The sequence below is a fragment of the Microtus ochrogaster genome, linkage group LG1 (assembly GCF_000317375.1).
Source record: "Microtus ochrogaster isolate Prairie Vole_2 linkage group LG1, MicOch1.0, whole genome shotgun sequence".
In the NCBI taxonomy this organism is placed as follows: domain Eukaryota; kingdom Metazoa; phylum Chordata; class Mammalia; order Rodentia; family Cricetidae; genus Microtus; species Microtus ochrogaster.
The window spans coordinates 32,731,767-32,758,883 of record NC_022027.1 but is presented as its reverse complement, the minus strand read 5'-3'; the positions used below and the strand labels follow the sequence as shown (position 1 = coordinate 32,758,883).

Sequence of the window (27,117 nt, the reverse complement as noted above, 5' to 3'; positions counted from 1 at the left end):
AATGCTCAAACACAGCAGCACTTTTATTAACAAGGACAGAGTAATGTGATCACAAGGAAATAGAAGTGTAAAATGAATGATAGCGTGGTGGCATAAACGAGTACTGAACATGGAGACACCCAGGTGTGCCTCTCAACTGTTTGAGCAGGAAAGTGGCCTGCTAGCCATGAAAGACAAGAGCAACATTTACACCACAAAGCGACTGCAAACCACATTACTTTGAAGAAGGTAATGAAAGGCCATGTCCCATAAAGAAAGGGGTGTCATCTGAGTACTAGCTGGGCCAAAAGCCCTGGTGAATTTCAATATCGCCTGTTTCCTCTTAAAATAAAGAAGTCAAAGTTTATGTTCTGATTAAGAAGCCCAAACCCATTTGCCCGCAGAACGCTGGGTCTAAGTGACAACTACTTGTAACACTAATATATCTTCTTGAGGTCTTCAGTGGAACTAAATCAGCATGTTAACATAATCTGAGGATGAAAATGACAAGGGTACAAAGGAGCCAGTCAGATGTGTACACATACACACGAGAGCTCCAATTCCAGTGTTGCAGGACAGAGGATTTATGGTGAAAATTATTTTAGACACTGAGTCTTTCTGGCCACTCATTTACTGAGATCCCTTTTAATCACATGATAGCTCTAAACAAATACCTGGAATGCTCAGAAGATTCCACCTTTAGCCTCCTAAGACATAATTTAAGGTGAGACTTGAATAGGAACGCGTATCTTCATACTAGTTTCCATTTCAATCCTGGGAACCCTTGGATAGCGTGCCTCATGCTCAGTCTTCAGTCTTCTGTAAAGCTATTTGGTACAAGTAGGCCAAATCTGATTAGACAGTCTGAGGAGGACGTCTTCCCACTTGAAGTATAAGAAATCATTTCAGGACTCGGGATGGAGGAGGGAAGCTCTGTGCGTCTTGCTGTGTTACCTTTATTATGTTCCTAATGTCACTGGCACTGGATTAAGAACAGCCCGTGACAAGTACATCGTCTTCACCAGCCACTTTTGCCTCCTTTCTTCTTCTTCTGTTGTTGTTTCTTTTTCGTTGCTGGGGCCCCGGCAGGCTTCTGGTGTCTTGGGGGCACGATGTTACTTGTAGAGGAAGATATCGTTGCTGCACTGCCAGGTCTTGGGGAGGTGGGTGGGCTGCTCACAGTTTTACTGGCATCTCTGAAATCACCAACCAGAAAGGCTTTTAGTCATTTAGAAATATAGGACAAGGCATAAGCATATATGGGCATGGATTTCACTTTTCCACACCTAATACTTCCCTAAAACTATTCTTTTTTTTTTTAAATAATTACTTAATTTTATGTGCATTGATGTTTTGCCATGGGTGTCAGGTCCCCTGGAACTGGAGTTACAGTTTGTGAGCTGCCATGTGGGTGCTGGGAGTTGAACGTGGGTCCTTTGGAAGAGCAGACAGTGCTCTTAACCGCTGAGCCATCTCTCCAGCCCCAATTCCCACACACTTTAAGGATGGGTGCACCCTATCTCTGTCTATTTCTTCTGAATATTTTTAAACCACCTAAAACTAAAGAAAATGTAATAAGTGCTACATGACAAATTTAATAAGTTTAAAAAAAATCAACTTTAAATGACTTATAATTCTATGTAGAAAAAATTCACATTTTAAATTCTTCTTTCTAGGTATCACCCCTCTATCACACAATTAAATGATTCATTATCTTTAGTTTCAAAACTAAACGTGATTGCTAGGCTGGTCTGTAGTTTGTAATACTAGGGCATATGCTAGGCAAGGGCTCTATTACTGGGCCATTCTCACAGCTCCTAGAATAGTTAGTTTTTAACAATAAAATCACATAGTTTTTGTATCTGTTTTTTTGTTTGTTTGTTTGTTTGTTTTTTGTTTTTTCGAGACAGGGTTTCTCTGTGGTTTTGGAGCCTGTCCTGGAACTAGCTCTTGTAGACCAGGCTGGTCTCGAACTCACAGAGATCCGCCTGCCTCTGCCTCCCAAGTGCTGGGATTAAAGGCGTGCGCCACCACCGCCCGGCCTTTTGTATCTGTAATAAAATCAAACACTGTATTTTCTTCCTTTCATATATACTGTAAATATTTATCAAGGCTGTAGGACTGTGTTTCTCATACAGCATATTAACAAAAGTCTTCCTAATACTTGAGTCAGATGAACTACACTTGGGGGACTTCTGTTCCTCAGCCACAACTCACAGTTCAGAGGAGGTCCCTGCAGTCGCTCCCTGTGTTCCTTTTCCAATCTGGTCCTTCTTTTTACCCTTCTTTCTTCCTCGGTAGTAAGACCGTTCTCGCATGGGTAGCCATCTTTCTGGATCTGGGGTGACTTTTGGGTCATAATTCTTAGGCAGCTTTCCTAGAAATGATTGTTAAATGAGAAATATACCTAGAATAGTTTCAAGCTTGTTCAAACAACATGTTCGTGACTTGGGATAAACACAACTGAAATTAGTATGAGAAAGCCTGTCGGTCTTTGATTTTACTATGTATCCGGGCTGGCCTTGTACCTGTGATCCTCCCATAGGCATGCACCATGTTCAGATGTCAAGAAAATTTCTCTTGAAACAGTGTCTCACTATGTAGCCCTGGCTGGCCTAGAACTCACAAATATCCCTATATCTCTGCCTCCCTAGTGCTAGAATTAAAGGCTTGAGCCACCATGTGTAAGGGAAAAAATTTTCCAGATATAACTTCACAAAAATTTATAATTTTTATCTAATAAAATGATACATTTTAAAGAAAGAATGGGACACTAATATAGGAAGATCGCAATTGTGCTACTGAAAGTATGTCTATATATCAGGTAAGAGTAAGCTGATACCCAAGTACTGGGACAAGAAATGAAGAATAAGTGAGACTTCTGAAGATAATGGACTAATGCAAACATTAGTTTGTAAAATTTCTGTAAACTCAACTATAACAGCAATAACTACACATTTAGAACTTGAAAAATATATGGACTTTTAATAATTCATTTAACTAAGGTTTAAAAATCTATCTCAAACAACAATACAGAAATTGGAGTGTATTTTTTTTCAAGACAAGGTTTCTCTGTGTAACAGTCCTAGCTATTCTGGAATTAGCTCTTGTAAACCAGGCTGTCCTTGAACTCACAGAGATTTGCCTGCCTCTGCCTCCCAAGTGCTGGGATTAAAGGCGTGTGCCACCACCATCCAGCCTATTTTTTCCTTAAAATCTTACCTTTCTTTTTTTTCTTCTTCTTTTTCAGATCTCCCTGTCTAAAAAGAAATTGAGATTCATTACATCACTGTGATAGAACATGGTTCATTCCATGTGTGCAAAAGAGCAAGCTGGGCATGTTTTCATAAAGGTGCATGTAAGACTTGGTGCCAGTCTAAACTAGCTGGACTGTTAACTCAGTCACACGGCAAACTTTTCTCTTAAGGAAAAAAATATTTATTATGTGTGTATTTCTGTGTGAATGATATGTTTGTGGGTTCTCATGTCAAGGCACATGTTTAGAGGTAAGAAACTTTGTGGCATTGGTTCTCTCCTTCCACCACTATGTGGCTTCTGGAGGGAAAACTCCAATTATTAATTAGACTTGCAAGTCAAGTGGCCTGTATGAGCCACCTCACTGTCCCTCAAGTGGCCTTTAGCTGCGGAGCCACCTCACTGGTCTTTAATTCCAAGTCCTGCCTCAAAGCTTCCGGTGCTGGAACCTTCTGAAAGTACCTCCAGGCCTGGCTGAAAACAATCTTAAAATGACATACATCAGCTTTAATGTAGAACTCTTTACACTAGAAATATTATCTATTCATTGAAAAGAGCTATCATGCCTAAATTACCCAGTGTTGTCTGAGGTTTCTGTCATGCTCAGTCCCGCAGCTGTTCAGTCCCAACAAAACACACAGAAGTCTATGTTAATCATAAACTGGTTGGCCTATTAGTTCAGGCTTCTTATTAACTAATTCTTATATCTTAAATTAGTCCATTATTCTTGCCTGTGTTAGCCAGATGGCTTGGTACCTTTTATCAGTGAGGCAGTCTCATCTTGCTTCTTCTGTGTCTAGATGACACCTGCAGACTGAGCCTTTCCTCTTCCCAGAATTCTCTTGTTCTCGTCACCCTGCCTCTACTTCCTGCCTAGCTACTGGCCAATCAGCGTTTTATTAAAAACAATATAAGTGACAGGATACAAGACCATTGTCCCCCAGCAAGCCAGTTATCCTGTAAGTAGTGTAAGTGGTATATAAAGAACCTATAAGTACAGAAGTCTAATAGTAAGTTATTATACAAACAAAAACCTATCATGCCCTCAGGAGTTCACTGTTGGCAAGATTTTAGAGAATCAAGAACTCTCTGCCAGAGAACATGGATAGGCAATCTTTTAGGAGGATATGGAAAATAAGTTACATTGGCCATGGCACTAGAAGAGAGGATGGATGGGACACCTTTCACTTATTCTGCACTTTTTATTTCATTTTAAAAGATTTATTTATTTCTTACATTTTTGTGTTTTGCCTGCATGTATGCCTGCACACCAAAAGAGGGCACCAGATCTCATTACAGATGGTTGTGAGTCACCATGTGGTTGCTGGGAACTGAACCAGGCCTCTGGAAGAACAGCCAGTGCTCTTAACCTCTGAGCCATCTCATCTACCCCTACTCTGCACTTTTGTTTTTAGAGACAGAGTTTCTCAGTAACTATGGAGCCTGTCCTGGAACTAGCTCTGTAGACCAGGCTGGCCTCGAACTCACAGAGATCCACCTGCCTCTTTCTCCCAAGTGCTGGGATTAAAGATGTGTGCCACCATCATCCGGCTTACTTTGCACTTTTTTTTCTTTTTAAAGATTTATTTATTTAATATGTCTGCATGCTCAAAGAGGGCACTAGATCTCATTATCACAGTCACGAGATGGTGTGGTTGAAGGGAACTGAACTCAGGACCTCTGGATGATCCCTGGGTTCAAGGCCAGCCTGGTCTAGGCTACCCATGGAAATATAAATCATCTTTGTAAAAAAATGCTACAGTTTTCCAGATTCCATCATTTTGGCTGATTCAAGTTTGAAGCTTTTGGGAACACCAAAATAAAACAGAAAAACATAAAAAAAGACCATTTCTCAAACAAACAAACATATAAAAACCAAATGAACAAACAAAAAAAGAGCTGGTATACAGGTGGGACGTGGCCGTAGCATGAGGAGGTGGAGGAAGGACCAGGAATTGAAGTCATCCTCTGCTACACGGGAGTTTGAAGCCAGTCTGGGCAACATCAGATCCTGTTTCAGGGAAGACCAGAGAAGGGGGGTCAGGGCACAGCACGCACATAATAGGCTGGGCATCTCACCAGATGAAGACAGAGAACACTGAGCACCATCTTCAGGCTATCCATGTGAACACATAAGTGCAAAAACATACAACCACACACAAAATCTCTAAAAGAAAGTCAACATGTAGTATAATGATTAAGAGAAAAAAAATTTAGAAGGGCCAATCGCTTATGTTAGAGAAACAAATTACATAAATAGCACTTTAGAATTCACATTAAGACTTAGACTAAATTTATTTTGTCCCCAAAAGCTTGAAATTTGAAGTCAGTTGAAGCAATGGAATCAGAAATACTGTAGCATTTGAGGCATCTTTTAAAAGGTTTTTTAAAAAGATGAAAATAGGGGCTGGAGAGATGGCTCAGAGGTTAAGAACACTGGCTGCTCTTCCAGAGGACCCATTTTCAATTCCCAGCACCCACATGGCAGTTCACAACTCCAGCTCCAGGAGATCTGATACCCTCACGTGAATATACATACAGGCAAAACAGCAAGGAACATACCGAAAAAAACAAAACAAAAAAGTATAAAAGAAACATTTAGTATCTTCCATGCTCTGTTCATTCTGAGCCAAAAATAAAATCTTAAAACATTAAAAAAAAATTTCATTGCTGGGGCACGATGACACCCATCTTTAATCCCAGTACTCAGGAAGTAGGTGAATCTCTGTGAGTTCAAGGTCAGTGTGGTCTACATAATGAATTCCAGGCCAGTCAGGGCAACACCGTGAGGCACCTGACTCTCCCCAAAAAGAGGAGGCAAGAGGAGCTCCAGGGCCAGCCAGCCAACCAAGCTTTGCACAAGGAGGGGCTGTGCAAAGGTCCACATATGAAAGGTGTACTCAAATACATGCACAGAAGATTCAAGTTTTTATTCCTAATGAAATTTCTGTTTTTGTCTTCAGACGGTCTCATTTAGCTCCAGATAGAGGAACTGGCTGAGGCTAAAGATGACTTGTGTGTCACTATTCCAGTTTATGTGATGTTAGGGATGGATGAACCAGAGCCTCCTGGCTAGGCAGGCACTACCAACTGAGCCATATCCCAAACCATCAAAGCTCTCTTACATAATTTTAAATTATGTAAGTCTTAGAAAATATTTTAAAAATATTTTGAATTAAAAACATTACCCTTGTTCCTTCGGCTGATTATCTCCAGTAACCTTTCCACCCTTCTTCCGAATGTACGTAGCACCAGGAGAATTTTCAAGAGCCTCGACATCCACTTTTAGTGACATGCTATCCGACGAGGGCAAGTGTTTACTAAGACTGGAGGAGGAGAGGGGTTCAGGAACACAACACACACAATTTGTCTGTCAGGACATCTCTGCCAACAGAAAAATACTGTCTTTTCCTGATGGCCCTTATCAAAAGCAAAACATATTCTTAAATCTTCTACAGAAAACCAAATCACATCAAATCCAGTCTATATTCCGAAAGGAACAGTAACTCAGCAGTGCTGGAGTTCAAGGATTCCCAAGCTTCCAAATGCATAGGCTGTCTCAGAGCGGAGGCTATGCCTAGCAGCTTCTGAGCATCTGATATGCAGCTCAGTTCTGGGGACACTGCTACGTCAGAGACCATAACTAGCCAATCAGCATATGGAAATTGTTTTTGAACTTGGATTAGTCTTGAACTCGCCATATGGCTAAGGACGACCTGATTCTCCTGCTCCTGTCTTCCAAATGCTAGGACTGCAGGCACACACTACCATGCCTGGTCTCCAAATCATTCTATCAGCATTGTTTGTGATGGGCATGTGACCCCCTTCCCATTTCATTACTATTTTTCAATCCAACTGATAGATCTATAGTCCTAACTTTTGCTTTGTCTAGGCAGAATCAAGTCTGTGAGCTAAAATTTCTAATTCCAAACAAGCACTAGCAGAGCTCCGGCGCTCCGTGGAGAGCTGTGCACAGAGGATACGCCTTTGCCTTCTCAGGATCCACAAGTGAGTAAGCAGAAATAAGCTGGGCTAGGGTGTGAATATCTTTTGAATTTTGCCTAAAAGAAGAAATAAAGTTAATAAACAGTTTATAAAACTGACACTAACATAAATAAAGCAATACCCTTCATATGAACAAACCACTTTTCAGGGCTTACTTCCACAGCTGTTCTAGGTCACTAACTGCCTCCTTCTTCCGTCCATACTTGAGCTTGAAGTTTGCAGCTTCTCTTATCAAGGACAAATGAGCAGGGGATTTGGGCTGCAGGTTCAATAAAATAAAGTCTTGAGTCTAGCCAGTCAGTGAAATTCTATTTATCAGCCCTTTAAAATGGACCTGCTCACTAAATTCTTCATCTTAGTTTTACTAAGTATGTAAACAAGTAATCATCAATTTATGAACTAGAACACAGTCCATTTCTATCTCAGTCACCTACTGGGAATGGAGGTCTGTGTGAGTGTACCTGCCTAGGATGCCTGGGGTGTGGTTCATCTCTACCACTAGCAGAAAAAACCCAACCAAACAAAACAATGTACTCCCAAAATCAAACCATAAAAGATATGGCACATTCTCAAACACCAGTTCAACACAGTACTTTCCAAAACTGATGCTGATAGTTGATAACCATGTAAATGCAATGTGTGTGTATGGTAATGTGTACGGATGCATGCATGGTAGAAAGCTGAGAAATGCAGAGATTGACACCGGAAGTAATGAAGATGCCTCTATCAGATGAGACATGATACATACTCATTCCAGACACTGCTGTTCTAATAACCAGCTATCCCCGCTTAACTTTCTGAGTGTGTGTACATTTAGACACAGCAAAGAGTGTCTAAAAATACGAATGCGCTGCTTTGCTTCATTTTGTAGCTGTTCCCTTATGTCTAACAATTTTATTTGAACCTGGCACACTTTACAAAAATTAATGAGTCTAGCAGCTTTCCATTTTTAAAAGAGTGACTCAGAATACTTGGGTTCTCAAAATCTTAGTTCAGGAGAATACTTTATTTATGGAAAAAATATGCCCTTATAATACTTCACCCCGTTCCCTTACCTGATGGCTTTGATACCACTGGATAGCTTGTGTAAAGACCTCAATGGCACTATCGATATCTTCCTCGTGGCTGTACATGGTCACTAAGGCAGACACCTGTCCAGCAAAGGAGAAGTTAATGAACAAAATGCTCCATTCACTCTCAGAACATAGTTTTTAAAAATTAAAAATGCTAAGCACTAAAGAAAAATTGATGGGATCTATGCCAGTACCTAATTCACCATAAATGTTATTCTTTTTAGAGAATATAATGCCTAGAAATACTTAGAAAAATAAGGTCTTTTCTAAATATGAAGGCATTTATCTATAAATAGGACTTCTTCTAAAGTAGTGTCAAGTTTTGAACATGAAAAATAAGCATTTTGATATACAAACCATCTTGCTAGACATTCAAGTGTGTGATTAGGGAGCTTCCAGCATGGCTGAACTGGAATAAGACACACATCCCCTAAGCTGTAAAAGCTCACCTAGTGAGCGTGTGGGAAGCACGGAGAGCCACACTACCTGTGTGCACAGGTAAGTGCTGTGCACTTAAAGAACAGTAAAGGACAGGAAACAAAAGAGCTGCGTTTTAAAGACACGTTGGTAAACTGACATAGTCTGACCATACTGGTCAGACAGAGATAACAAGTGTGCTGGCCGGTCTTGGACATCAGCATGACACATCCGGGAAGCAGGGACCTCAACTGAGGCACTGGCTGCATCAGACTGGCCTATGGCCATGCCTGGGTGGCATTTTCTTAACTGATGATTGCTGTGGGCAGGCCTAGTCCACTGTGAGTGGGGTCATCACTGGGCAAATGGTCACAGACAATATAAAAAATGTGAGCCTAGAGTACACCAGTACATGGTGTCCCATGGCCTCTGCTTCAGTTCCTGCCTCCAGGCTTCCCTTAATTACTACTTTGGTTTACTGTAACCTGTAAGGCAAATGAATAAACTCTTTTCCTACCCAAAGTGGTTTTGGTCAGTATTTTACCACAGCGACAGGAAACTCTGACTAGGTCAAGTCACCAGCACCAGTGAGATCCCACAGTTGTTCAGAGTATAACAAGAGAGTACTTGCACAGCCTCTCTGGCAAAAAGTCCAACAGCTCAGATGAAATTTTCCTTATAGCAAAAGGCCAGATTTTTCAGTCATATAATGGTATAATTCTAATAGAAAAAACTGTAGCACAGGCCTTAAAATATGGATGAAGAGAAAGCACCGTGAAGACGGTGCACAATTACCAGTGCTGTGTCCAAGCTGTGCGAGAGCCAGAACTGTGAAGAAAACAGTTCTTAGTTCAATAGACGCAGGTCTATCACCACCCAACCAAGACTGGATTACGAAAAAGACACTTCCGCACCTAGATAAACCCGCAATACTGTGAGCTATATAAACTTAGCTCTTTGACAGGGTCACTTCTGTAGTCTTGGCCGGCCTCAAACTGAAAGGGATTCTGCCTCCACTCCTGGTATAAACTACAGTATTTGAACAAAGAACTAAAATCTAAATTTACTGACCACTATTTTTTTTAATTTATTTATTATGGATACAATATTTTGTTTGCATGTATGCCTGCAGGCTAGAAGAGGACACCAGACCTCATTACAGATGGTTGTGAGCCACCATGTGGTTTCTGGGAATCAAACTCGTGTCCTTTGGAAGAGCACGCAATGCTCTTAACCGCTGAGCCATCTCTCCAGCCCCCACTGACCACTATTTTTAAGCTGTTTTAACAAAAACAAACAACAAAACAATAAAAAAAAAATTACAATGACATGATAATCCAGGAAGAAGAAAAAAAATCCATATACAGGTCTGAGGTTGAAGCTACCCTTTATGGGTAATGTGGGGCTTAAACAAGACTTAGTACAGCTGTCTACCAGATCACAGAATGAACTGTGTCCCAGATGAGGAACTGGAGCCATTCTAAATGCTAGTCCTGCCTTACCCATACATGAAGCAGAAATGAAAGAACACAGAGAGCACAGACATGGAGATAGTAGCCCTCTCATGGTCTTCTGGGAGCCACTTGGGAACTTACCATGCCTGGCTTATGCTTTAACTCCTCTATGCTTCTCAGGATGAGACAAGCTTTGGAAATGTTGCCTAAGGAGATGGACACAAAACCAGCACCACAGTGAATAAAGCATAGTGGGGAAAAAAATACCAGAAAATTTACTTTCCTTGGGAAAATGCATTGTGCAGTATCTCTGACTACATAACCACGGGGAACTTTGGACGGTGTACCCATTGCTCAGTTCTTAAGTAAGGAAACTGACTTGCTAAGCTTTGGCAACTGTGTTGAGTGTATGGCGATGCGACTATGTACAGAAACATGGAAAATAGGATGTTGGCTGTCTTCCTTGGAGCTACTGTGGAGACAGGGTCTCCTACTGAAGAGACAGAGACAGGGTCTCCTACAGCATTGCAAGTTTACAGTTTGACAAGGCAGCTAGTGAGCAACTGCTGGAATCTGCCTGTTTCTTAGGGGATGGAGGTTCACACTCAGCTCTGCATGCGGCACAGCAGGCCCTCACTGTCTCTCAGCCTGGAACCATGGCTTCCTACAGAGCTTTTATCCAAGTCTTGTAACTCCTTTTCTTCTTTTTAGACTGGAGCTGAAGAGGGGGGTAGGGGGGACTTCCCAAAGGGCCTTAAAATAAGTTACTACAGACTAGAGAGTAATGAAAAACTGGTGGTATTAAAATTCTGATTTTACGCTCACTGCAAATCTCAATAACCCAAAATATCATCTTTAACTCCCAAACAATCCTCAATCTTGTTTCAACTACTGCCTCACTAAGGAACATTTTTTTTCATTTTTCCTTTTTACACTTTTTCCTAAATGCCAACTGTTTTCTCCCAACCCATGAAATTTTCATCTCAGCCATTGTGGCTAGCTAAAATTTTCTGGACAATCTGCTACTGTCCACTGAGAACCTGAGCTGTCTGATGTAGACTTCTGTAATGTCAAGGTCCATGCACCTGCGCTGCCCACAGTCCTTTAGTTTTATCTGGCTAATATTAAAACTCACATTTCTTAAACAGGCCATTCTGTTCTTCTTAGTTTAAAATTCAAATAGCTACATGAAGAGAGCAGCTAGGTCACTGGACAACCAAGCTTAATTAAGAACAAACAAACCACAATCTTCTATTGGGTAGCAAATATATGAGATGAGTTTCTGTGCTTAGCAAAGTAAACAAGAAAAAGGGAACAAGCTATGAAATACTGCAAAGTCCAAAGCAAAGGAGCGCCGTTCTCACTCTCAGAGGCAGGCTCTCTGCACGGGACAGGCCAGGGGATGTAGTGCAGTGCTCTGCAACAGGAGCCTCAGGCTTGCAAGGACCTTTAAGGCTTGAGAGTCATCCTAACAGCACAGGGAAAACCCAAAAACCCAAGAGGCCAATTTCCTCACTACTCAATCTGTTGGACATCACGTAGTCTAGTATGTTTGAAAGAGCAGTTAACCTTTACCAGTGAATAAAGAACTTAAAAGTCAAACATTAATACCTTGAGAAATCTTCAATTGTGCCATGGTAAGCTTGATTTCGGCTGCATTTTCTGGATGTTGATCAGAAAATTCCTAAAATATTTTTAGTTGTGGGTTAAAAATACATGCTTAAAAGTGGCTTAGACAAAAAGTGAAGAAAAACCAGCTTACAGTCCACAACCCCAGAGAACCTAGACAACAAAGAGGACCTCAAGAAGAACATACATGGATCTACATAGGAATGAGAAAAAGACAAGGTCTGAGTAAATTGGGAGTGTGGGGGTCATGAGAGAGGGTTAAAAGGGGGGAAAGGAAGGGAAGGGAGAGGTGGAGAAAAATGTATTAACAATAAAAACAATTAAAAAAAAACATGCTTAACTTATACAACTGTAATATTATAATTACTTATCAGTATGTAAAATTTCAAAGTTCAGCTTAAAGTATTAAACTTCTGGTTTCTGGAGTTTATTTATTTATTTTAAAGACAGGACTTCTGCATAGCTCTGGTTGTCCTAGAACTAATCTGTAGACCAGGCTGGCCTTGAACTCAGAGATCTGCCTGCCTCTGCCTCCCGGGTACTGAGACTAATGGAGTGTGCCACCAACCTGGTTCAGGTCAAAATCTTACCTTAGGAGAAACTATATTCAACACTCATGCTTTATAGCAAGCTCTCTAAGTAGGTACGGTGATGTTACGATCCCTGCTACACAGACTCGCTTGTTTTAAAGAGACACATTCAACTACTCCCTCCTCACTGGGGGTCTCTGCAAGGCCATTTTCTCTCAGAATGGTCCTAATTTTATCCTGTCCATCTTCTCAACTATTAAATTCATGAAACTCATATAATATATAACATTTACATAATATGCCAGCTGTTTCAGAATGCTAAAACCCAAGTCAGTATCTCCCTAACTGGAACTATGGAGTAGGACCCAATGAGGCATAAATCACTGAAATGGGGTCAAGCACGGTGTGGGACTCTAAGTCTAAACTCATGCTCTAAACACTGCCAAATGAAAAAGCATTCTTTGGGATTTACACACATATTTACATTACAATATATAAAAAAATCTGTAACTTAAAAGTCAACTAAAGCCACACTGGAACTTGGTTCGTAGGCTGTTACAGTGTAATGCACAGGCTTGCACATTGTAGTGTAACGAAACAGCTTTAACTACCTGATGCCTCACTAAGCATTTAAGCTCGATGTCTTTACCTGAAGCAGCTCTATTGCTTTTGTGTGTTGCTTTTCACGGCAGAGCTGGGCAGCTTGGATTAACACAGGCAAGAGACGCTCAGGACTCTGGGACTGCAAGCTGGCAGATATTTTTCGGCACTGTTCTGCCTAAAAGATGCACCCCTTATTAATAGTGTATTAATAAAATTAAACATTAAATAATCCAAAATAAAGGGATGGAGTAATCAGCTTGAATTAAAATAGGTGAAAAAATATGTAGGGTTAAACACCTAAGTTTATAGCATCCATCTTGTGGTTTATGGTAAGGACAAAACTTCTAGTTACTGAGTTTAAGAGAGTCCTAAAAGCAGTAAGTAACAAGCAAATTCTAAATCAGTGGTTCTCAACCTGTGGGTCATGACCCCTTTGGGGGCGTCAAATGTCCCTTCCATGGAGGTGGCCTAAGACTATCAGAAAACATAGATATTTGTATTATGGTTTATAACAGTAGTAAGATTACAGTTATGAAGTAGCAGCAAAAATAATTTTATTGTTGGGGGGGGGGTGTTACCACAACATGAGAACTGTATTAAACGTCACAGCATTAGGAAGGTTAAAAACCACTGGATTAAATGATCATCTGAAACCTAAGTTCCAGGTAAATGAAATTTAGAATTTCTTCCTAAAAGCAACACAATGAACAGAAAAGCCACGGAAATATATTTCTTGCTGAAACATCAAGAAACTTGACTCAGCTCTAAAAAATAAAAACATTACTGCTTCTCATGTTTTTGGACTAAAATTTTGTGCTCTATGTATGAATTCAGAATTTAATTAGGAATACAAATAAAGAACTGAATCCCTTGGGAGCTGGAGAGATGACTTAACAGTTAAGAGCACTGGCTGTTCTTCCAGAGGATCTGGGTTCGATTCCCAGAAACCACACGGTAGCTCATGACTGTAACTCCAGTTCTACAGGAATCTAATAACAGGCAAACTCGTGGTGCTCAGACAGACATGCAGACAAGACACATAAAATAATAATAAATATAAAATAATTATTTTTTAAAAAAGAATTGTAACCCTTAACATTTCTAATTTGTGCTATGTACAGTAAAATGGAAGTTGGGTATTAGATCTGACTGATGTCTTTAATGATTCTGTTTTAATTCAGAAAGATTAGCAATGAAAGTAACAAAAGGGCTAGGCATATAGCTCAGTAGTATATGCAAGTCTGTGATCAATCACCAGCAGTTAAACAGGAAAGAGAACACCCCCTCCCACAAAGCTGCTAACTTTCTCTAAAGTTATTAAGTCCATATGCTTAGAGAATTACTTGTTTAGCAAAATTACTAAACTTATATGTAATACTAAAGAAGGAAAAAAGACGAAACAGATCATACAGATACCTGTCGTGCCTCGTAAGCCCACGTAGTACAAGGTCAGCCAGGCAACAAACTTATTACTTACCTGGTTTGTATACATAGCCAGCAAAGCTTTGTTAAACTCTATGGCTTGCAGCTGTCTCTTAGAGAGCTTGAACTCTACTCCTTCTGCATTGGTTAATTTTACTTTCTTCTTGGAGTCAAAGACATTTTGGTCCTGACAAAGAAAAGTTGCCCACCATTAGCAGAACTTCCACTTTGACTTTTGTGACTCTCAAACGCCTTCCTTTTCCATTCATTTATTTCACATAAACACAATAAGAAAGCTTGGTTTTTGTTTGTTTATGTAAACACACATTCCTTGTCTACTTATAGCTATGGACATGCTGCCATGACATTCTTTACGGGAGAACAAGCTTTTGTTTCATTTTCCCAATGTTGGATGCTGGTTTTGAGACTTTTTGTTTTTAGTGTTTGGTTTTCAGACAGGTCTCACTCTACAGCCTAAGGTAGCCTGGAATCCATAGCAGTTCCCTGCTTTGGCTTCTCAAGTGCTACGATGTCAGGAGTGAACCACCGTGTCTGTTTGAAGTAATAAATATGGACAACACAAACCCTAGTCACTTAAGACTACAAAGATACTGGGCAGTGGTGGCACACGCCTTTAATCCCAGCACTCGGGAGACAGAAGCAGGCAGATCTCTGTGAGTTCAAAGCCAACCTGGTATACAGAGTGAGATCCAAGACAGTCAGGGCAGTTACACAGAGAAACCCTGTCTCAAAAAATCAAAATGACCACAAAGACACATACCTTCAGTGTCTACTAACCATGCCGTTTAGAATTTAGATGAGAAGTGAAGAAGGTGACAATCCTGCTTGAATTGTGGCTAAGAAAATCCCTAAGTTTCTGAAACAGACTCCACTTGTACCAGACAACATGAATGTAGTACAGTCACTAATTCCCTTTCCTAAGTTCAACTAGGCAGCCACATGAAAATTTGAGACTTTTCTTTTTATTTATTTGGTTTTCCAAGTAAGGGTTTCTCTATGTGACAGCCCTCGCTGTCCTGGAATCCCTCATACAAACAGCTTCTTTCAGTCTCCTACCACTGAAGATAAGGAACAGCACGATAAATCAAACAGTTGATTTCAAATCTCAACTTGAATTGTTTTTCCATTTAAACAATGTTCCACATAGTAATTAATTTGATTAGCATAGCACTCTTTTTTTTTAAATATTTATTTATTATGTATACAATATTCTGTCTGTGTGTCTGCCTGCAGGCCAGAAGAGGGCACCAGACCTCATTACAGATGGTTGTGAGCCACCATGTGGTTGCTGGGAATTGAACTCAGGACCTTTGGAAGAGCAGGCAATGCTCTTAACCTCTGAGCCATCTCTCCAGCCCTAGCATAGCACTCTTAAGTTAGAAATACCTATAGCCACTCCTGTAATGTTTTATACAGGGTAGGTGGGTAGGACAAACCACCTACCCATATCTTGTTCCCCATAACTGCCCTCTCCCCAATTCAGACTCAGAAAAGGAATATAAAACACCCATGTACTTAAAGGTCCAAACTACTTATATTTCTAACACAAAGATATTCTTCATTGTTAGCATAAAGTAGACAGTAAATATTTTATTAAATCTAAGGCCTACAACTAAAAAAGTTTTACTACTTGAATAAACATGGCAAAAACACCAATACTATGAGTTGAGAATACTCTCCATTATGAGTTTGTTACACCTGAATTTCTTTCTGTAATGGAAAAAAGAAAACATTCTAGAAAAAAGTTGGGATAATATGTTCTCAGCATAAAACACATGTAGAAAATCCAGAATTCATACCTTATTAATGGTAATGATGTTATTTGCGATTACGGCAAGTAGAGCCACATCTGTTGGCCTGTGAACAAACAACAGTTAGCATCAGACACACTGTCAACAACAACAAAAGCCTCATCCCCGGGGATGCTTCATTTCAACAACTCACTTCAGTTTTATTATCTGATTGTAGAGCTGCAGCGCCTCCTCGGTGCGACCCTGCAGCTGCAGGATATACGCCATCTGACCATGGATGATGGCCAGCTCTGCCTGTGGGTCTTCCTCAGCCCCATCCTAAGCAGAAATAAATAAATAAAAAGAAACAGCTACATATTTTTTTTATCAAGTATTGCAGACATATGAAATATACACAATCTTTATGAAGTTATGTAACTTCAGGAATCTTCCCTGAGAATCAGCTTTGATTTCAGAATTGAATTTCAGAAAACTGTTGAAGGAAAATGGAAAGGAGGTCTTGAACAAGTATGGTCACAGGTGCAGGAATTTAAGGTATTAATTACTAAATGTTTTATAAAAAAGTAACATGTGCTTTTCATGACTTCTCCCCAAATTCTTAAAAACTGCTTTCTTGCAAAACCACATTTAAACATGCTTCTCAGGACTGGATAGCTCAGTGTTAAGAGTACATACTGCTTTTAACACTGGAACCTGAGTTCACTTCTCAGCATGGAGATCTGGCAGCTCACAACTGCCTGTAACTCTATATCCAGGGAATTCAAAGCTCTCTCCTAGATTTGCTGGACATATGGCAGAATGCTTCCTAGCATTCATGAGGGCCCTTGGTTCGATCCCCAATACCTAAAAAATATAGATGCAGATGGCTTTCTTAATTGATGCCCCAGATTAAGCTAATGTAATTTATATGCCGAAGGATTATTCTCCAATCCTTCCAGAAAGACTGGCTGGTGCATTCATAACGAATAAATATACAAAGCTAGGCGGCTATATTCTTTATCCACGAGTATACATATTCATGTATGTACATGTACCATCTTCTCATCCCATCTACTTTCTCATTTGTCACTTGCTCAGAACCTGTTCATCAGGGTAGGCTGCACCTCAAGAGAGCTGGGATTACAGTGCAGCATGTCCACGAACCCAGCAAATAAAACTCATTATCAGCATCCACGGCTAGCACTTCACAGAGTAAGCCATCTCCCCAGCATCCAGTATTTCTTTGACTAACCAAGCACTAAGCTGGTGAAAGTATACTGGCTGGGTGGGTATGAGATGCTGTTCCCAAATGCATGATTTCATTTGTGTTTGATAGAGAAATGTTAAAACTAAGAATTAAAGTAAAAGAAGAACAAGCGCAAAAAGATGCACACAGAATGCCCAGATTTGCTGAAGGCGAGTTCCTGAAGAAAATTACTATCTGATCAGATAAGAACCAAATGTATGCTGTCATCTTTCCCGCAAAGTTAAAACACAATAATGAAACCTCCCACTACTATTAGTCAAAACATAAAATTTGGTTTTATTGAATACTTACAGAATCTTCTGAAAATGAACGACGACAAAGATCTATAGGAGAAAAATGGTAAATGGCTTTAAAATTAGTATTGCTGGGCATTTCCTATTCTTTTCACAGTTCAAAGGGTAAAGCTAATTTCTGAGCGATTTTCAAGCAGTCTACCAATTGAGATACATCCTTAGGCCCAGAGTTTTTGTTTGTTTGCAATTGTTAATTTTAGATGTAGGTTTTGCTAGCAAGTAGTATGTGCATCATGTGTGTGCCTGGTGGCCATGAAGGCTAGAGGAAGGAATCTGGTTCCCTAGAATGGGAATTACATATGGTTATGAGCTACCATGTGGGTGCTAAATCAAACAGGGGTCCTCTGGAAGAGCAGCCAGTGCTTTTAAATGCTAAGTCATGTCTCCAGCCCTACCACAGCTTTTTTATGGGAGGACTGGACTAGGAACAAGTTCATTCATTGCAAGGCAAGCACTTTACTGACTACATAACTCTCCTCAGATCCCATAACGTATCTTTAACAACACAGAAACTCATGCTACTTATGAACTCGTTCTCCTAATCTTTCTTTCTGTTTCTCTTTCTGTCTCTTTCTCTCTCTCTCTCTCTCTCTCTCTCTCAATTCTAGAAATAGAATTCCTGGATACGGCAGTGCATCATGTGTGTGCCTGAAGCCTGTGGAGGGCATAAGAGGGTGACAGATCTACACTTAAGCTATAGATGGGTTTGAGCCAAATTTTAAATCTGCTAAATTTAAATTTAAATCACCCAAGCCTTCTCTCTTTCCTCTGTCATTCCTCTCCTTCTTCCTTGTTTTCTTTTCTATTTTGGAGCTGGAGACTGAACCCAAAACCCTGTAGAATGCTAACTGTACCCCTACCACCCTGTTTTTAAATTAAAGGCTTCAAAGTATAAAATGTATGTAGAAAAATATTAAATGAGCTAAAATGTCCTTGAGTGGTATAGTTCATATGTGCACATGTACACAGGAGTAATAAGTATTGAGTAGAAATAATAACTAATATATATGGAATGACTTTTAAAAAAATTTTAAACTTACATTTATAAAATTTATTCCGTATGTGTGTGTGCACATGAGCATGTGTTTGTGTGTCATGTCATGTGGAGGTCAGAGGACAACCTGTAGTAGTCAATCCTCTCCCACCATGTGGCTATCAGGTCATCAGTGATAGAGGCCAGCGCCCTAACTCACTGAGCTGTTTCACTGGCCCTTCACTGGTTCAGGAATCATTTTATTATAATACTGTTTTGTTGTGAGTCAATTAATTTACACTTAGTCTTCATATTAACCCCTCAAAGACCTATTCCTCAAAATCAAACTTTAGAAACAACTTTAACTCTTCAATAGAACTAGAAAGATGGTCAATGAGAGATGGTTAGACAAACCTCTGAAAATCTCACTGCCCCAGTAACTTCCACTTCAGAATTTCACAAATATTAAATGCGATTTTTAGAGATTATCTAAAGTTATGTATCCCACACTGTAGTTACAGAAAGCTTTAAAAACTCCCAACCTTCAGCTTTCTGTAGGATTTTCATGGCCTGGTTCAGCTGGCCTTGCCCTATCAGTGCACAGGCAGCATTGTAGCAGAGCTCATGTGTGCCTTCTTGGAGACCCAAGTTCTCCTGTCACAGAGAAAAACGTCAGTCAAACCGCAAGTACATGAATATTGTTTCATAGCTGCGTGATCAGAAGGATACTCACTGGAACCACCTTCTCCCAATTGCTCTGCGCTGCAACAACTGCCGACAGGTTTGTTTTCCGTTCCTCATCATAATCGTCCTGCGAGTTCCGGACAAGATCTCTGTACACAGCCAAGCACTCGTCATACCGTTCCAAGCGGTAGAGCTAAGGCCAAAACAAAGAAGTCAGAGGTGACTAAGGGTCTTGGTTTCAGACGCACTAACGTTTTCTGGAACCAGTAAGGAAGGAACATGGGAGCACAATAGGAGCAAGTGAAAGGTTTATCTTTTGTATATATTTTTAACTAGTTTTGTGTGCTAATACTTTCAAGAAAAATTGCTTGTGATGAATCTATATTATAATATACATTTGTAGGTATTATAATACCTACATTTAGAAAGCAAGTTCTTTATCTTTCTATAGCGATCTATGCAATCTATAAAAAAATCTATGTAATTTGGCTACCTGAATTACAATGAAGAAAAAAGGCCACACAAAATGATTACTAAGTGCCAGTAAATAGAAGAAAAATTAAATGCCAACTAAAGCCTTAAATTTCCTAGAAGTTCACTATATAACCTTTACTTTCTGTTTCTTAGAAATTAAGGGTCACACAATATAATAGTAGTACCAAGTATATAAAACACAAGTCTTGCTTTAGTCAGGTTGTTCTAAAAGGACGGCAACAGGGCTGGGCGTGGCAGCACATGCCTTTAATCCTAGCCGGAGGATCTCTGTGAGTTTAAGGCCAGTCTAGTCAACACAGCAAGTTCCAGGCCAGCCATAGTTATATACTAAGAAAGAACCTTCCTTCAAACAAAATCAACAAACAAGAAGGGCAGAAACAGCTGCTCCTCTAGACCCATTAGGCCCTATGTGTCCAGAGACTAGTTCCTTCAAGTCCTGGAACCTATCTATAATGATCCAGTTTACCCTCCGCCCTCTCATCGCTAACAGCACTTTCAGATCAGGCTGAATTTTGTCTGAAATCCTTTGAGAATATTTTCAGGGGCTGGAGAGACAGCTCTGTGGTTAAGAGTACCTGTTCTTGCAAAGAACCCAGGTTTAACTCCTACTATCTACATGGTGGTTCACAACCGTCTGTAACTCCAGTTCCTGGGCATGGGACACTGTCTTCTGACCTCTATGGCACAAAGCAAGCATGTGGTGCACATACTATACATGGAAGCAGAATACTCACACATACATACAACAAATAAATATAATTTTAACAATTTTAAAAACAGAATATTTTCATAGGGCATAGTTTTACAAATAAAATATATATTACAAAAAAAGTCCCCCAAATTCCCACCCTTCATAATCATCCTATTTTCAACTTAGAATACTAGTTAATATTAGAAATATTGTCTCACCTATGTACACAGCTCACTGGCCTTTCTTTACCTTTCTAACCAGAAGTTCCAATTTCATGCACTGACCTTGAAGAAATCTTAGCTTATAGAATGCTATACATACAACTCTTCTAGCAAAGAGCAAGAACAGGAAATATAGCCAAACCTCAAGAACTGGTTTGGTGGCTAATTCTGTTGAGATCAGGATGGGCTGGATTTCCTCAACCCTGCTCCATGTTAGGACTAAGGACATGCTTCCTTGGGATGACTGTCAACAAGTATTTAAAGCAGTAATTACCACTTGTCCGTAAAGCTCCTTTAGTTTGTCTGTCTGCTGGTTGGCACTTTCTATTGTCTTCAAGGCATTTTCAATTCTGTTCAGCCTGTACTCGCAATATGCCTTCTCAAAGGAGAGAGAATTACTGAAGAAAAAAATAAATAAAAAAGGATCTGATTATTATATAATAATGTAACACTCCATATATACCAGATTGCTCTAAGCCAGTGGTTCTCAATCTGTGGGTCATGACCCCCAAAGACAATGAGGAAACACAGATATTTACAATACAATTCATAACAGTAGCAATAAACAGTAGCTACAAAGTAGCATTGCATTAATTCTATGGTTGGGGGTCACCACAACAGAGGGATTGTATTAAAGGGTCTCAGCATGAGGAAGGCTGAGGGCCACTGCTCTAAGCACTTAACGCATGTTAATCTATTTAATAGTCAAAACAAAGCTTTCTGACTTCCCTCCCAAATCACACAGACTCTTAAAGAGGCACAAAGTACTACATTCATTTCCTCATCGACTCTTCTTTTTCGTGAATATTAACAAAACTACTGTTATTTTGAAATAAGCATTAAAGATGGCAATTGTGGACTAGCTAAACCCATGACTGCCTTAGACACAAATACTCAAATGGTTCATCTTGACACACAGCTAGTAGAGTGCTTGCCTAGGATTCACTAAGTCCTGGTTCTATGCCCAGCACCCCACAACTGCATGTGGTACACATCTGTTATCTCAGCCCTGGGAAGTACGGGTAAAGATCAGAAACCTAAGCTCTACTTCAGAAGCTCGAGACCAGTCTGGGAGACACAAGATGCCAAAGAAAAAAGTTTCTTAAATCTTCCTAATAAGTTATATGATGCTTCTGTTTTTGTTCATGAAGCAAATAATTAGCAAAGGAAAAAAATTAGAAGTAAAATACTGTACTTATAATTAACTGGCAAATATAAAACCAAACAAGCAGCATTTAAATACCCAGATTTAAAATTCACCCATTAATATATCTAAAGTTCACTTTGAAATTTCAACTAAAATCTCCCACTCAGAAAAAAAAAATCTATCAAAACAAATGTAAAAAAAGTAACCATTCAGGAAGTTCACATTCTGTGAAATAATAAATTAAATTAAAAAACCAACAAAAACTTAAACAACTGAAAGGTCTTGCCTAAACAATTAATGGAGTTAGGGCCAAAGGTCAGGCAAAGCCTGCCACATCACTTTAAAGCCTTCCAGCAATTTAGATGTGCCTATGCTCTGACCTTATACATATCTATTGATGGATTCATGATTGCTTTCTCCCTCCTTTCCCTGCTCCATGAACTATTATTACTCACGCCCTTCACCAAACCCCACCTTTGGAAACAAAGCCTCAAACTAGGAACTCGGCCTCAGCATCCTGAGAACAGGATTACAAGCATAAATTATACACCTGGCTCTTTTCACATTTATATTCTGCATTCCTTTATAGTTTGCCCCTTCCTAGTAGTTCAAAAGAAACAAAGCTGGGGACTGTGGCACTTACCTGTCATCCCATCGTTCAGGAGGCTGAAACAGGATTTTAAAATTTGAGACCTACTTGGGCTACACAGTAAATTCCAGGCTATCAAGGATTAGACCCAGGACAAACAAACATGCAAATACAAAACAATGAAACCAGGGAAAACAAACAAAAAACCCCAATAAATGCTTCTGATGGTACAGTAGAACAGAACAAAAGTAACTACTGCTTCTTCCAACTTCAGAAAGACCCATGGCAAACAACAACAAGACAAAAACAAAACAAAGGGGAAAGAAAAGTAGGTCAAAAGTATGTGACTAGTGGAAGCAAACAACGCTAACAAAGTATTCCTAGTAACTGGACAACTCACTGAACCACTTACTTGGCTAACACTTTGGTGTGAGTATTGATGACATTCAAGGCTTCTTTGAAACTTCCATTCTGAATAAGGCAAACAACTTTGCAGTGCAGGGCAGTTACGTCATCCTTGTTGATCTGTAATACTAGAGAACAATTTTAGGAAAGTCATTTTTAAATCCATTTCTTACCCAATTTTTTACTAAATAAAAATGGGAAGATAGCTCCCCAACATATGTGAGGCCCCAAGTCCAATTTCTAGCACTGCAAAACCAAAGGACAATGTAGACACGATTTATCTCATGGAAATGTTACAAATACTCAAATTTTGCTTTTCCCATAAGGAGATCAAAGAGATATACAAACAACTCAGGTGGCCTAGGCTGAATGCTAACAGAGGGTCAGTGTCAAAATGACTAGGATCATGGTTGTCCTTGCTCCTGGTCAACTACAGGAGTTCAATTCTCAGTTTATGAGTCAAAGGAATTTCTAGAAAGTGATATATATTGCTAAAATGACAGTCCTGGATGGTTAAAGTATTACTGCAGAGGGTTACACTGCTAAGTATTGGTTGGAGGCCCAGTTAAGGGATAGTGTTAATTTAAGTAGAATCAAGGATTCAAATTAGTCGCTATTTTCCTCAATGCACTGTGGCCATCATCATTATTTTCACAGTAACTCAAAAACCCAAAGGTGCAAAGTGTAGGTTACTGCTGTACCTTTTACATAACTAGTGTTTTGCACAGCTAAACCTTAGTTCGGTAGTTACATTACGAAGCCTAACACACAAGCGCATCTACTCTACAGAATTTAGCAGGGCCAAATTACAGGCACGTAGTGAAGAATAACAACGTATGGAATCTCATACTGAAGACAATTAAAATTAGAAATGATCACTTATGGGGGGGGGTAAAAACACAGATCCGAGTTTTCTTCCTATGTAATTTTAAATGTTGTGGCACTTACGCGGAGACACACACACACTCACACACTCTGGCTAAACACCACGGGGGAGACTATATACGTGGAAACGAATAAATGGAGCCTTGACATTCACACCCCACCCCTTGTCTGCAAAATGCTGTTACGTATCCAGCAAGGTTGCTTCTCCTGCCCCTACCCTTGCCCCAGTCAACAGGTTCCCTCCATGAGACTGTACGGATCAGTTCTCTCAAAATAACGAAGAAGAAAAGTCAATTTGACGTCTCTGCAAAATCCGGCAGCGGAGAAGAAATGGAGATCAATTTGGATGCGGTTCGGGACGCCGCGGTCTCTTTAAGGCCCCCCTCCCCCTCGGCGTCGGATCCCGCGGGCACGGAGGAAGTCCACGTGGCCTTAAGCAACCGAGCCCGGGCCGCCAGTGGCCGTGGGGCTGCCGCCCGCCTCCGGGTTTGGGGCTGCGCCGGAAGACGCAGCGATCCCCACGGCGCTGTGCTGAGGCGTCGCGCGCTGGACACGGACGGCGGCGTCCTGACAGCCCGGGCCGCCCCGACACTTACTCTTGTTGACGGTCTTGAGGGCACGCGTGAAGTCGCCGTTCTGGCCATAACGGTTCACCTCACTCCACAGCGCAGGAACAGACACCCCGCCGCTGCCGCCGCTCGCCATCTTGGAGGAGACGAGGGTAGGAGCGGGGCAACCTCTGCCCCGGAAGAGAATCTCGAAGTTGGCCGGGCGGAGGAGGAAGTTAGTGGTTGCTAGGCGACTAGGAGTCGCCGGCGTAGAGGTCCCAGAGCTAGCGTCGGAAACCGCTCTTCTTCCGGTCTCCCGGCAAGAAACTGGTTTACCTAGTGATTAGCACTCCTACTCCAGACGAAAGGCGGCTGGAGGAAGAAAGGGTAGGGCTCAGGAGGGGCTCACCAAAGTTGTCCGCCCAAAGCCGCGCAGCCACGGTGGTCAGGCTGCGGCGGGGCGACAGGCTTCGGGAGAGAAGTAAAGCCCGTAAGACGGTAACTAAGAAACCCTCGGGAGTCGCGTGAAGGAGGCAGGTAGAGGCACAGCTTCTCGTGGGTGCTTCAGAATTGCCATTTCAGGACTTGGAACGGTGGTTAGAACCCGGGGCTGACTCTAGTGCGGACGCAAATGCGAAGGCACTGTTTAACCTCTTCGAGATCCAGTTCAGGAGCAGAGAGAGGGTTGGAGCCTAATCAGGCGAGAATGCCCAGTTCTGAACTGGATTCTACGATTTATGTGGATGCCACACAGTAAACTACTTCTTGGAGGACTTCCTTCAAGTACCTCTGTAAGTTCACATAGCCATTCTACATTCTGGTTCTAAGGGGTCAACTTCCTTGGGTGGCGGTGGAAAGCAGGCCCATGCATGCTAAGTGCTCTTACCATCAGCTACGCACTCCGTACCAGACTGTACCTCTGAGCACTGATCCTTTAAGTATTTAAGTACTATCTTACTCTTATAATCCTGAGGCCAGAAACCTTATTTACTTTGCTGTCACTGCTTTTTATGGTAACCGGGGAGACCTGTGCCAAACCTCCCTTCACTTCCTCCAGTCAACCCCAAGTTCTCCTAATGCGGTTGTTATGCAGTCGTCGTCTCCCCCCCCCCCCCCCCCACACCAAGAGTTTCTCTGTGTTAACAGTTCTGCTGGCTGCCCTGAAGCTCGATTTGTAGACCAAGCTGGCATAGAACTCAGCAATGTCTGCCTGCCTTTGCCTGAAATTAAAGGTGTATGTAACCAGTACACCGCCACCACCTGGCTGTTACTCAGCTTTTAAACCAAATATTTATTTCCTATTGTCTGAGTCAAGGGCTGTCTAGCCAGTGGTCATATGGTGCCTGCCAACTTTGTGGGCTTAGTGTAATACAACATACTGAACTAAGATTATTTTGGATCATGAATTCACAAATTTCAGCCCATGGTTGGTTGGTTGCTTTGGAACCTTGGCGAGGAAGAGCATGGTGGGAAGCTTGTGGTAGTCGCCTAAAGCTGCTCACTTAATGATAACCAGGAAGCAAGAAGCTGGAAAAGCCCCAGTCCAAATGTCTCCCTTAAGAAGACACTCTAACTAGGCTCCACCTTCTAAAGGTCCCACCACCTCTAAACAGTGTCAAAAGGGTTTTTGGAGGACAGCTGCTGGACATGCACTAGATGTGTCTCCATCTTTGGGAATTGTCACTATTTTCACTCATTGAGTATTTCAGTGGCATGTGTATACCTGTCCTAGAAATTGACTGTTGCTGAGATAAAACAAGATGTCCAGTGTACTGGGGTTATGTACTTCCTAGCTGGAAGTGATAAGCAATAAACAAAGATACCTGGTGGTGGTTTAAGTTTTATGAAAAAACTGAGGGTGATGATTGAGAATAAAAGGAGACGTTAATCCCCCTCTTTATTCTCTGCATTTTTCCTTAGATTTCAGAAAGTCTATCAAAAGCACCTTGTCACTATTCCATATCATTTAAAGTATTGAAGCTAATTCACAGTCATTTGCCCAGCACACACAAGGACCTGCGTTCAATCCCTTCCACAGGGATGGGTGATCCCACAAAAGACAAAATCAACGAAAACCAACCTCCTCACACACACAAAACCACCGGCCATGCAAACACTACAAAGGACTGTTTAGCAAAGACTTACTAAGGGCAGAAATTCAATTGTACTCATCTTTGCATCCTCAGAATCTTATACATGTTATAGGGTATTTGTGGGAGGTCTCCAGAGAAAGAAAAGCCATGGTCAGTGTACATGATTAATAGTTTCAGGTCAAGCATGGTGGCCCCTAGCCAGGAATGCTAATGTTTAAGGGCAGAGACATTTTCCGTCTCAAACAGAACAATCTCTTTATCCTTCAACAGATTTTTACTTGGTCAATATTCAATGCTATTTCCTTTCAGAAACACTCGCAGAAATAATTTTATCAGCTACCTGGGCATCTCTTAGCCCAGTCAAATTCATTAGTAGGTACTCAAAAGCTTGTCTGTGTATGAATAAACCGGACCACTTATGACTCCTGGGAAGCTTCCACATATACTATTTTACACCACCCATCCCATGAGACAAGTGCTTTTTAGCCTCAAATCATCCCAAACAGGCTTTTATTTGCTGGGACATGTTAACCTGTTCTAGGGATTCCCCTCTGTATGCTGTGAATGTTTTATTACCATTGGTTAATAAAGAAGCTACCCTGGCCTATAGCAGGGCAGAATATAGCCAGGCAGGAAATCCAAACAAAGATGAATATAGAGTAAGTGGAGTCAAGAGACACCATGTAGCTGCTAAAGGAGACAGATACA

General features: G+C 40.9%; 1 protein-coding gene across 1 annotated transcript; it reads right to left on the bottom strand.

Annotated features, from left to right (window-relative positions):
- Srp72 (signal recognition particle 72) lies at window positions 1–24,522 on the bottom strand. The gene is made up of 19 exons (XM_005359377.3): window positions 24,365–24,522; window positions 22,891–23,011; window positions 21,017–21,140; window positions 19,385–19,528; window positions 19,194–19,305; window positions 17,677–17,708; window positions 16,333–16,457; window positions 16,188–16,245; window positions 14,423–14,554; window positions 12,992–13,120; window positions 11,795–11,867; window positions 10,325–10,389; window positions 8,295–8,390; window positions 7,395–7,498; window positions 7,218–7,295; window positions 6,423–6,560; window positions 3,202–3,239; window positions 2,197–2,356; window positions 1–1,175 (listed from the first exon to the last, which is right to left on the bottom strand). Exons 1-19 carry the CDS (start codon window positions 24,471–24,473, stop codon window positions 998–1,000), a joined length of 2,016 nt encoding a protein of 671 aa, XP_005359434.1. The 5' UTR covers window positions 24,474–24,522; the 3' UTR covers window positions 1–997.
- Between the last annotated feature and the right edge of the window lie 2,595 nt (window positions 24,523–27,117).